The sequence below is a fragment of the Panthera onca genome, chromosome A1 (genome assembly GCF_046562875.1).
Source record: "Panthera onca isolate mPanOnc1 chromosome A1, mPanOnc1 haplotype 2, whole genome shotgun sequence".
NCBI classification, from domain to species: Eukaryota; Metazoa; Chordata; class Mammalia; order Carnivora; family Felidae; genus Panthera; species Panthera onca.
This window is the reverse complement of record NC_138339.1, coordinates 51,810,486-51,823,782: the sequence shown is the minus strand read 5'-3', so window position 1 is coordinate 51,823,782 and position 13,297 is coordinate 51,810,486. Positions and strand designations below refer to the sequence as shown.

Genomic DNA, 13,297 nt, shown 5'->3' with positions numbered 1-13,297 from the left:
TTCTAGTAAGGTTTGGCTTTTCCAGAAGAGAGGATGGGGTGAACCACCCAAGGGTGCCACATAATTACAAAGGGTCTTTTCGGCCCTACCAGCTGTGGACCTAGAACAAAGCATGGCCCTTGAGGGAGTCTCTGTGGTTCACTGGCAGCTGTGGATAGAGGCTGATGTCTCTGTTCTGCCCTCTCAGGCTGTCATGTCCAGTGACTTTGCCATCTCCCGCTTCAGACACCTCAAGAAGCTGCTGCTTGTGCACGGCCACTGGTGTTACTCACGCCTATCCAGGATGGTGGTGTACTACTTCTACAAGAATGTGGTGAGTAGCCCTATAGCAACCTCCCACCCAGGCCTTGGGAGGCCCAGCCAGGGACCCAGCTCCCACCACAGTGGTAGACAAACCTTTTCAGCATAAGGGAATAAGTCAGGGTGGCCTGGATTTTGAATCCTGAGACTGTCTCCTACTAGCTCTGTGAACTTGAGCAATGTAATTCATTTCTCTGAGCCTCAATTTCTTCTTTGGTAAAATGGGCTAAGACTATTGTGTGAAGTTATTGTGAGCATTAGCAATACTGTATGGAAAGCACCTGGCACACAGAAGGCAGTGTGAGTGGTTACAAGCACAGACTCTTGCGTCAATCTTATTTGGTTCAAATCTATGCTCTTACATTTGATAATGGCCTTACACCTTAGTTTCACCAACTGTAAAGTGGGGATGATAAGAGTACCTTTCTTGTATATTTGCTACAAGGGTTAAATGGGAGCTTGTATATAAAGTGATTGGCACATAGTAATCACCTTATAAAGTTAGCCATTATTTTTTATTATTGTTACTATTGTCATTACTCTTAGATGGGCTCCATAAATGAGATTTATTTTCTGACTGCAAGGAAGAAAAAACTCGAATAACTAGCCTGACATGTATCTGAGATTTTTCTCTCCCTATAGAGCCACCCCAATGCAAGAGCTATAGCCTATCCCTTGGGAGCTATAGCCTATCCCTTGTACAGGTTAAGACCAGTCTCCTAGCTTCCACCTGAGACTCTATGTATCACTTCAACTTTGCCAGCCTTCCCAGCAGAGAATTCACAGAGGTCAGGATATTTAAATAAAATATCTATTAGCAAAAATGTTTTAAAGGGGGAGATCATCTGGATTTTAGTTTTGCCTGACTCTAGCATGCTGTGTGAACTTGGAAGAGTCACTTAACCACTCTGAGCCTTGGTTTCCTCATCAGTAATATGGAGACACTATGACTCCCTCTTCCCTAGAAGTATTATTTAAGAGGCTTTAGAGTCAGAGCTCAGGAAAGTATGTAACACTATAAAATACAATCCGAGGAAGATACCATTGTTTCTCCTGAAAAATAGTTCATTTTTGTCTTATTGATAAGGGCCCAAAGCAGGCACACACCAACTGAGGCATTAAAACTGTCAGCAGCTGTTGTTTGAAAAGTCCTTGATTAACAATGGGAATTAGAAGAAGCCAGAATATTGCTGTACTAAGGGGAGGTGGGGAGGGACAGGGGAACTGAGTTTTCATTACCTAGTTCAAGGACCTTTGAATAATCCCCAGGAGTCTGCAAATAGAATCTGATTCCTGTTTGCATAAGGAAAAAGGGAGGATTAAGAGCAGGGTGGTAGAAGAAAAATGCATTAGCCAAGTAGCAGCTATGAAATTGCATTGTGTCCCCTTATTCCACTCTCCCAGTCCTGATTTAGGCATGTCACAGTTGCCCTTGCTCAAGAGTGAGCATTTTTGTGCAAAGTTCAATGTGTATGTAAATAAACAGCATGACAAAAAATAATGTAAATTCGATAAACTGGATGCTAATATTCAGCAAGTCTATGCAAACAAGTCACTCTATTTAACTTGAAACTCACTCTGAGCATGAAAGACTGTTTACTTAGAATTCAAAATGCCCATTTAATTTTTTTTTCTTGCCTCCAAAGGAGCCGTTCTTTTGAATAAGCACAACCTCTTCTCTGCATTAAATTTGTGAAATAGAAAGGGAAACGTTTCCAGCCAGCCATGCTTTCAAAGCTTAAATGGTATTTATTTCCAGCCCAATGCCGTGCTCGAAATTGTGATACTGATGCGGCATTATCTCCCCATTGCAATTAGAGGGTGGAGAACTATGACTTCCACATCCAAAACCAATTTCAGAGGGGATTAAAACCCTGCATGCTCTGAAATTTGAACAATGAATTAATTACTGCACTGTAGCCACTTGGGAGGAAAACGCAGGCCCCAGTCTCCGTGAGGCTGTCACCAGGTTCAGTGGGTGCCCTCAGAGGCGCAAAGATTCCAACCAGAGGAAGTGGAAGCAAACAAGGTCCTAACAGGGCCTGCGGAGGAAGGAAACACTTCAGTGTTAAACTCCAGGGTGGGTATTGGGACAATAGAACAGCAAAGATTTATTTCATTTATTCAAATCATCATTGAACAGCTGTGTCTGGAACCTTATCAGACACTGGGTATAGAGAATTAGACAGACGTGGTCCCTGCCTCATGAGGCTGACAGTCTAAATCAGGGCTCAGTAAGCTTATTCTGCAAAGAGCCAGATAATATTTTTAGTTTTGTGGGCCATATAGCCCATTGTACCTACTCAACTCTGCTGCGGCCACATGAAAGCAGCTATAAGACAGCATGCAAATGAATCCATGTGGCTGTGTCCCAATAAAACCTTATTTATGGCTTGATTCAGCCTCCAGGAAGTAGTTTGTCATCTCCTCATCTTAATAAATCTTGCTTCTCAAAATGTGGCTCCTGGACCAGCACATTTGCATCACCTGGATGCTTATTAGAAGTGCAGATCCTCAGACTGCATCCCAGGCCTCCTACCTCAGAATCAGCACTTTTAGTAAGAGTCCTGGATGATTTGTATTAACCTTAAAGATTGAGAAGCGCTGGTATAGGGGAAGGAGATTAAAGTTTTACAAACATTTTCTTAGGCACATCTCCCTCAAAGAAGGTCAGGGTGCTATGGACATATCACCAGGAGATTCTTGACCAAATAAATTAGAAAGACAACAACGTTTAAGCTATGACCTAAAAGAAGAATTTGCCAGTTTCCCTGCCAAGAAAAAGAGGCTTAACAACCTGAGTCTTTACAATTTTATGTCATATGCTATATCTAATTCCAAAACGAGATGTACATGACTTACAGTAAGAACACAAAGCAATAGGGAAGTTACAAGAGAAATTTATGAGTACAGACCAGAACCATAGAAAGAGAAGAGGTAGTTTGCACCAGGAACTTTGGATAAGATGCTAAGTATTAAATGTTTGGTTAAAACAAGCAGACCAGTTCTTCATGAGGAATACCCTCTCTTTGCTTTAAATGTAGAGATCAATTATTCAAGGAAATGGTTAGAAAAAGGTCACACAAAAACCTTCAGGAAACTGTCTTCAGTGGCATTTTTGTAGGAAATGAAAATTAACCTCCATATGGCCACTCTTTTTCTCTAACAACCCTTAATAAAAATCAATATTAAATTATAATTCAGTAAGAGTATTTCTATGGAAAAATGAGCAAGTGATATCCAAGCAGTGTTTTATTGCTTTGACTAGGGCTTAAAGCCCTTTAATACTGCAGTGTGTGTAGTGTAAGACAAGTTCAGTAAATGCTAGTCCTCCAACACCCAGGTCACCAACGTTCCCCATGCCACCCTTGATTCCTGTAGTTTTTTTGGTACTTAGTACAACTTGGTACTGTTTGGCATAGCATTATTAACATTAACATCCACCATCATCTACAGGGAACCTACCACATACCAGACACTGTGCTAAGAACTTTATGTATGTATGTAACTATGAGAGACAAGTGTAATATAGGGGTTAAGAGCGTATGTGCTAGAACAAGGCTGGGTTCAAATCCCAGCCCCACTCTGCTACTCAGCAGCAATATGGCCTCAGTAATTTACTTAAGCTCTGTGTCTCAGTGTTTTCATCTGTAAAAGGGAGATACTACCTAATTCACAGGGTTATTGTGTGCATAAATGAGTTTACATGTGTGAGGTACATAATAAATGCATCATTTGTCCAGATTAAACTAGGATGATGATGATGATGGCAGCAGGTGCTAACAACCCTGTGAGGTGGGGACAGTTATCTCTCTATAGATCTGGTTGCTGAGAGCCAGAGGGGTTACCCAGGTCACATAACTAAGTACATCACAGAATTGGGATTGGACCTAGTTCTACTGTACTCCAAATTCCCCAGACTGAATGCCCTCACTACCATGGCACTCAGTGCCTCCTAGAGGTCTAAGAAGCCTGTTCTCCAGTGGTTGCCAAACTCTTTGAAGGCAGAGATCACTCTGATCCATGTTGTGTGTTGTCCACTGTCCAAGCATCTCTAGCACTGTGTCTCAACATAAATTGTTCAAGAAATATCATGTGATGAGATCATCACACTTGGACACAGAGCTTCAAACAGCCTCCGACACCAGCCAGGTTACTGCTCTCTTCCTCCCTTGGCTTTAGCCTACGTCTGAGGCTTGGGTGAAAACTGGGTCAAGCATCACAGCATCCACCAGATAAGATTGCACAAATTAAAAGCTGGAATTTGGCAAGATGAAGTTGATGGAGAGGAAAGACTGAGGCTTAGAGTCAGAAGGACCAAATCTACATTGCAACTATCAGAGCATGGCCTATAACTGGCAAACTTCCTCCCTTGGCATCCCTGGAAGAAACTGCCAATCACAGCATTCTGTGTCCAGTACTTTCCCCACTTCTAGCACTTTAAAATGGATCCTACTGGCCTCTCATAGTGTAGAATCAAGGATTCTGGACATTAGTGCCGGAGACTGAACTGTGATCTCCGACCTTGAATTCACTTTCAAGTGCATCCACTTTCCACATCAAGTTCATGAGGATGGATTCTGCATCCAGAACCTCTGGATTTGAACTCCAATTTTGTTACTTACTAGCTCTATACCCCCAGCCCAATGACTTGACCCCTCTCTGAGGCTCAGTTTCCTAAATTGTAAAATGAGAGTAGTAATCACTACCTCAAAGGGCTGCTAGGTAGATTTAATGGGTCAGAACATAGCTTAGCATATAGTATGTGCTTTATGTGTCTTTGTTGCTGTTGTTATTTGCTGTTGTTGCTATTATTGGCCTCATCTGTAAGATGGTGTCCCTTCCAGCTCTGGTATCCTAGGCTACTACAGCCTCAAGTCACAGTTCCAGCCCCAAGTGGCCAAGGGCATTTGGTGTGGTCACTTAGCTCATCTGAGCCACTTGACCTACCCATGTGTAAGAGAGAGAAGAGTTACTATTTTTCCCATTTAGCTGAGGAGGGAGAAGCGAGACAAGATTCTCAAAGGGGAAAGAAAGTCAAAGCTTCATAACAGCTGCTGAATGATAGTATCAAGGGAACTTCAGTACTTCAGTTCTTCTTAAACCCACCACATCAAGTGCACAAGTGGTTGCTGTCGATCTGGAGTCTCAAAGTCTTCCCATAGTGCATTTCAAACCTACCTATAGCTCAGTAAACAGACTGAGCCTTCTCCCTTCTTTGGACACAAAGATGCAAGATCCAGGAAATCTCAGGGCATCAGGATCTCTTTCAGAACCAGAAAACTTCCCACTGGTCACCAGAAAAGCCAAAGGATGGAGCTCTTTGGCTAGAAGCCTCTCAGTCAGCATTGTTATTGTAGAATCCAATAGGAGATTGAGGAAGTTTAGGAATGGTCAAAGAGGAAGGCTTGAAACTCAGATGCTGGTTGTGTGATTTTCTGGCTCTGAACTTAGGCAGGAAGTAACTGAGTATCTTAGAGCATTAGGTTCCTTATCTGTAGAGTGGGGCTAATAATATTATCATTGAGATATAACACTAATATAATATGTACTATCTTTAGCAATAATCTTTCAACATGGGACAAATTAGAAGGTCTATTGCACATCTAATATACTATATAGTAATATGCTATAATATATATCACACACCTGGCACAAATAGAAGCTCCAGTATAATCATTGGTGTCACTAATAACATTAACATGCCCATATTATTACATCCTTTTCAAAATAACACTAGTCTGGCAGTTAGGTTATGGGCATTATAGTTTGTACACAAACCTAAGGAACAATTTCTTACTATACTTTTTACCCTGTGTGCCTCAGCCACACAGGACATTCTGGTCCCAGCACTGGGAGCAGCAGCTTAAGTGATGACTTTGGTCAAGTCACCAAGCCACATCGCAGGGGGGTAAACAATACTAGTGATCCCAGCCCATCTCAGGTGGGCAGTCTTTTTTTTTTAATTAAAAAAAATGTTTTTATTTAAATCCAAGTTAGTTAACATATAGTATAATAATGATTTTAAGAATATAATTTAGTGATTCATCACTTACATGTAATACCCAGTGCTCATCCCAACAAGTATCCTCCTTAATGCCCATTGCCCATTTAGCCCATCCCCTACCCAACACTCCACCAGCAACTCTGTTCTCTGTATTTAACAGTCTCTTATAGTTTGTCTCTCTTTCTGTTTTTATCTTATTTTGCTTCCTTTCCCCTATGTTCATTTGTCTTGTTTTTTAAATTCCACATAGGAGTGAAATCATATGGTATTAGTCTTTCTCTGACTTATTTCAATTAGCGTATGTTACAGCTCCATCCGTGTTGTTGCAAACAGAAAGGTTTTCTTTTTGATAGTCAATATTCCATTTTATGTATATGTGTGTGTGTGTGTGTGTGTGTGTGTGTGTGTATATATACATATACATATGTACATACGTATATACACATAACATCTTGTTTTTCCATTCATAAGTTGACGACATTTGGGCTCTTTCCATACTTTGGCTATTGTCAATAGTGCTGCTATAAACATTGGGGTGCATTGCCCCTTTCAATCAGCATTTTTGTGTCCTTTGGACAAATACCTAGTAGAACAATTGCTGGATCACAGGATAGTTCTATTTTTAATTTTTTGTTTTCCAGAGTGGCTGCACCAGTTTGCATTCTCAGGTGGGCAGTCCTGAGTGGAAAACAGCTTCAGAAACCATAAAGCAACAGTTAAGGAGAAGATATTCTTCCTCACCTGTCTGAGTTGCATCACCATTAGGAATATATTGTGAGGAAAATCTCATGAAATCATCTTCCCACCAGGCTTTCTGCCCAGTATCTGGTCTTTCTATTATCCCTTCCCTGGGACACCCCCTTCTCTTCCCACACTACTAATCGTAACTACTGCCTTTTGATATCCTGTGCCATGGTCTAAGATGCTACTATTCCCATCTGAAAGATGCCAAAATGATGTTCAGAAAGGTTAAGTGATTTGCTCAAGCTCACACAGCTAGTAAATAACAGATGTAATCATTCCAAACCAGCCTTTTCTGCCTCCATAACCTGTGCTCTTAACCACCCCATTACACTTACCTTAACAACTTGGTGCAATTCCCTTCAGGTCCCGAAGAGCAGTAATAGTAATAGTAATAGCAGCAGCAGCTCTATAGTTATCTCTGATGCTTACACAACTCTGCATGTCACAAATGAGAAAATGGAAGCTCCAAGTCAGCATAGTGACTTGCCAGAGGCTTCTAAGCAACAGTTGTTGACTACTGCCCATGGGTCCTCACTCACAAGGCCACTCTTTCTGCCTGCAGTGTTATGTCAACCTGCTCTTCTGGTACCAGTTTTTCTGTGGTTTCTCTGGCTCCACCATGATCGATTATTGGCAGATGATATTCTTTAATCTCTTCTTCACCTCCTTGCCTCCTCTCATCTTTGGAGTCCTCGATAAAGACATCTCTGCAGAAACACTCCTGGCATTGCCAGAGCTGTACAAGAGTGGCCAAAACTCTGAGGTAAGCTGGAGGGGCCTCAACTCCTCCCTGTCTCTGAATCCTCCCTGCAGGTGTCAGAGAAAGAGCACGGGCCTGGGGTTAGGGGCCCTACACTCTGGTCACTACCCTGCCTCTTAGCTCCTTTGTGACCCAGTAGCTCCACTCCCTGTTCCTGGTCTGTTTCGCATTTGCTGTTGAGGGCGATGGACCAGACCAGTGGGTATTTTTCTTTTTTAGTTATTTGTTAATTAAGTAACATGGGACTGCCCTAGTTGAATGCGGAGAGGACATGCAGAGAGATCCCATTGCCCTCAACTGGCCCCTTTCTCCAGGCCTTTGACAGAACCCCCAAGGCTTGGTTTGGGAACCCCTGGGATTAAAAGCTAGTTTGCTCATCACTGGGTGATAAATAAGGGCTTCTACTCATGTTGGGGAATACAAAGCTTAGAACACAAGATTATACATGGTCTAGAATTTGCTGGTAGCCAGTAGACTAAAGAAGGCCTGGGAAACCATCAGGATGGTTTCCTGGAAGACAGAGGTCACACTGACACCCTTAGTGATTTGGAGAAGCCAGACCATGGGCAGTGAAGCCCAAAATGAGAACACTGGTCTCTGAAGCCACTGAGCCCTGTCTCTTGGGAATCTGTGATCCTGGGCTGTGATGGAGAGCTCCCTTTCAGAGGCTATATAGAAACCTTAGAATCTCTAAACTTACCCATTGTGTATTAGCACTAGCGTGGTGCTAATGAATGACAGTTATTGATAACTGAGCACTTACTAGGTACTACAGCACAACCACATTTAGATTTCTTGAAACCCAAGGAGATAGTTGGTGTTTTCATCCTTTTTTATGGAAGAAGAAGCAATTATCAAAGTGGTTTAGTGACTTTCACAAGGTCATAAGCTTCGGGCAGAGCTGGGACTTGAACTAAGGTCTGTCACCCCCAGGTCTGTGTTCTTAATGGTCCCATTCTATTGCCTCTAAGATAAAAAGCATTCTAAATACCCTATTGTTTGCCCCAGATAGCACAAGAACATTCCTTACAAAGGCTTGCTTTGATGGTGGTTGATGTGTTCTTTCCTGGCAGTGCTATAACTCTATGACTTTCTGGATTTGCATAGTGGATGCATTCTATCAGAGCCTTGTCTGTTTCTTCATTCCTTACCTGGTAAGTCGTATAGTCCCTTTCTAATCATACAAATCACAGAGTGAATTGCAACTGGTACTGTAAACATGAATCCTAGACTAGTAGTGTCTTTCTGGATGATGCAGCACAGAGGATCCAAACAGGTGGTCTGCAGACTATATCCAACTCAGGGTATTTGAAAAATCAGAATTTTTTCCAAAACATCTTAATTTCTGCCACCTTTTAAAAAACTGGAAACTGTCATTACACTGGGTCATTTTTGCCACGTGGCAAAAATCCAGAATTGATTCACAGCCCTGCTTAGTTGAGGTGCATGTTCTTCAGTTTGCCATAGTCCCTACCACTACATTTTGTCTTATACCTAGCTTTCTTCACTCATTTACTATTTCTTACTTGAATATTGAAGGTATTTGAATTTACAACCCTTGATTTATATTTAGGTTTCTGCTTTCAAGGTCAAGGCCGCACACATTCAGGAAATAAGTTCTGATAATAAAGGATACTACATTATCTGAAATAAAAGCAAGAATACAGATAGCAAGGGATACCAGCCCCATCTCAATTTGGTTCCCAGTTTGAAGACTGGGAACAAAGATAGCAGAATATAATCCATATTTCTCCTGGACAGGGAAAACAGAATGTGGGTCAAGTGCTAAACTGTGGTGTCTACACTGCCTCACATCCTTTTGCAGTCAGCAACAAGATGGGTCGAGTGATTTTGTGCTTCATTTGAATTTCCCTAGCTTACAATACCTTCCTTCTCTAGGACTCTGCTTACCTTTCCTACTTCATTTTTTTCCCCTACTATGTGCTCAACTAATGGACCATCTGGGACCTTTTTGAACTTTTCAGCATCAAGTTCTCACTTTTCCCTGGTCTGCCTTTCCTCTCTTTTCAAGAGATTAACTCCTCTGATTATGATATATATTCTCTTCTGTACCCCCTGGGGTACTTTGTATACCTGGTACCATTGTATCATTTGCTACCTTAAATTGTACTACATTTTCCCTGCCTAGTAGACTATAGACTCCTTGAAGGTACACAGAAGCATCTTCAGCAGTTGGCATTGTGCCTGCTGGTTACTCAATAAATTTCTTGTTCATCCATTCTGCAATGTTCTGGAATACCCATCATGGCTTCTGCTACAAATATGTTTCCAAAGAATTTAACCATATTAACTCACTCCTCATCTTGTCTGTTCCTTGGGTCAGTTCCCCAGGGATGGCAGCTGAGTATCTTCTCATTCCTTCCCCTCCCATGATACCTGCCTTCACTGATGCTTTATTATCACTGTGTCAAAACCAAGTCCTTGAATCCAAGGATACATCTGACAGTGCCTGTTTCTTCCTCCTCTGCAGACCTACAAAGACTCTGATATTGATGTCTTTACCTTTGGGACACCCATCAACACCATCTCCCTTGCCACAATTCTCTTGCACCAGGCAATGGAAATTAAGACCTGGGTAAGCACCCAAGAGCCCCTTTGACCTGAAAAATTTCATTCATTTTACTCTGTATCATTGATCTAATCAATAACTAACTGCTGAACTCCTACACTGTGTCCCATTTGTACAGGAATGAGGGAGGTATAAAAGATAAAGTCCCCAGCCTCAACTTGCTTGTTATCTATCCAGAATGATAAAACTAAGACCTATAAAACAATGAGACAATTTTTTGCAAAAATAGAATGTATTTTCCAAATTTTTATATAAATTCTAGTTAGTTAACATACAGTGTAATGTTGGTTTCAGGAGAATTTAGTGATTCATCACTTACATATAATACCCAGTACTCATTACAACAAGTGCACTCCTTAATGCCCATCATGTATTTAACACATCCTCTGACCCACCTCCCTCCATCAATCCTCAGTTTGTTCTCTATAGTTGAGACTTTGTTATGGTTTGCTTCCCTTTTTTTTCCCCTTCCCATATGTTCATCTGCTTTGTTTCCTAAATTCCACATATGAGTAAAATCATATAATATTTGTCTTTTTCTTACCAACTTATTTCACTTAGCATAATACATTCTAGCTCCATCCATGTTATTGCAAATGGCAAGATTTTATTCTTTTCATGGCTGAGTAATACTCCATTGTGTGTATGTATATATACACCACATCTTTATCCACCCATTAGTAAATGGATGCTTGGGTTCTTTACATAGTTTGGCTATTGTTGATAATGCTGCTAGAAACATTAGGGTGCATGTACCCCCTTCAAATCTGTATTTTTTTATTTAAAAAATCAAGGATGTTTCAGAGATGAGGAAAATGGTAGCCTGACTATATTTGAGGCTGTGTTAGGGAGGTCTATTCTCTCCATTTAATTTCAGGGTAAGCACATCAAAAGCATGTCTAAATATCACATTTCAGTATCTAAAAACGGCAATGCCAGCTTTCTCATTAAATTCTTCTAAACAATGGTAATAACAACAAAGAGCTTAAAATTATTTACCAGGTACCTATTTATATGATTTTTAGTGTATTATCTCATTTAACCTCCTAGAGACCTTTGTTGGTGGGTGGGGGGGGTCAGTGTCAGTCTTACTGAGGTATAATTGACTTATATAGCACTGTATAAGTTTAAGGTGTACAGGATAATCACTTGACATACATATATTGTGATATAATGGATGTTAACTAAACCAGATCAGCCCCTGACATGATGTGCAGTAGCTAGTAAGAGCCACCCAAGGAAACTTCAGATCACAGACCCCCTGTTCCAATTCATGCCAAAGATAAATAGAATAAAGTGATAAACCCAAAAAATGTATAGCAGAGCCAAGTACAGGATAAATTTCCTCAAGAAGCACCAGCATGAGGAGAGACTGAAAAACAGTGGGACAGGGGAGGAAGAGGTACTGGGCTGGCCCAAACTGAAGGCTTTCTGGAATCCAGGACAGGAAACTGTGGCAGAGGAGAGTCTTGTTCCTATGGGTTAAGAAAGACTGGAGCCCTGTTTACTGCTAGGTCCAGGGTCTGGGCTGAAATTCCCCACTCAAGAAAGCAAGCTGAAGAAAAGTTGACATGCTATTTGGAATTCCAGTTTTATCAGAAGCCATGAGGAAGGTGGTTAAGAATCAAAGAGACAACTTTAATCCTGGGAACTGAAGCAAGCTAGGGAAACATTTAGAACTCTTCAAAATGAAAATTTTGTCATTGAAATTAAAAATTCAATTCATGGGATCCACTCTAGATCAGACACTGGCAAGGAGTAAACTACCAAATTGGAAGATATTACTAGGAACTCATCTGGAATGCCACACAAATATGAAAAAAGTAATTCAAAGGAATAATGGCTAGAAGAAGAATGGTAGAGAAGCAATATCTGAAAAGATAATCATTGAAAAAGAAAATTAATATAAATCTGGATATATCATAGCGAAACTATACAATGTACAAGAGACGATCTTAAAGTCTACCAAAGACTATGGACAACTTACTTGAAAAGGAATAGCAGTTAAACTGACAAACAATAGAAGCTAGAAAACAGTGGAGTAATCATCTTCAAAGACCTGAGGGGAAATAAAGAGTTGCACATCACGTAAGACCAGGGCAAAATAAATGACATTTTCAGATACTGAAACAAAAGTAGAAACATACTTCTGCAAGAACATGAAAGCTAAAACTGTAAGAAACAACATAACGGTAAGAAAGAGCTATTCAAGGGGCGCCTGGGTGGCTCAGTCGGTTAAGCGTCCGACTTCAGCTCAGGTCACGATCTCACTGTCCGTGGGTTCGAGCCCCGCGTCGGGCTCTGTGCTGATGCTGGCTCAGAGCCTGGAGCCTGCTTCTGATTCTGTGTCTCCCTCTCTGTCTGCCCCTGCCCCATTTGTGCTCTGTCTCTCTCTGTCTCAAAAATAAATAAAGAAACATTAAAAAAAAAAAAAAAAAAGGAAGAGCTATTCAATAGACAATTTATGCTATAGCCTTTGTCATTAATGGGAGGAAGATAGAAATAGGCATTTAACTATCAATTTTTCCATAAAAGTCCCTATTTAGTGTGTCTAAAGATGTAAGGTATCTTAATACTTGAAAATGTAGCTTAAAAACTTAAGGTTAACCATAAAGGAATGGAAATAAATAAGAGGAAAATAGAAAACTATCAATTCTGCAGGATATAGGAAAGATAAAAAAATTAAGAGCAAAGAAAAATGATTGCCCCCCCAAAATAAAACACAAGATGTTCAAGAGAAACCCAAATATATCAATACCCATAATAATGTAAATAGATTTAATTCATCTGTTAAAACCAAAAATTATCAGATTGGATATTTTTGTCCAGCAAATATAAGGGGAAATAGACAAATTCACAATTATACTGTGAGAACTGTGAGATTTATATAATTCTA

General features: G+C 40.6%; 1 protein-coding gene across 2 annotated transcripts in view; it reads left to right on the top strand.

Moving 5' to 3' along the window:
• Positions 1–13,297, top strand: part of ATP10B (ATPase phospholipid transporting 10B (putative)) — a 262,525-nt gene that overhangs the window by 235,126 nt on the left and 14,102 nt on the right. For both annotated transcript variants that reach the window (XM_060634929.3, XM_078446512.2), the window contains 4 exons: positions 188–313; positions 7,614–7,814; positions 8,885–8,965; positions 10,303–10,407. In XM_060634929.3, coding sequence (XP_060490912.1) covers positions 188–313; positions 7,614–7,814; positions 8,885–8,965; positions 10,303–10,407 — 513 coding nt within the window. The remainder of the gene's footprint in view (positions 1–187; positions 314–7,613; positions 7,815–8,884; positions 8,966–10,302; positions 10,408–13,297) is intronic.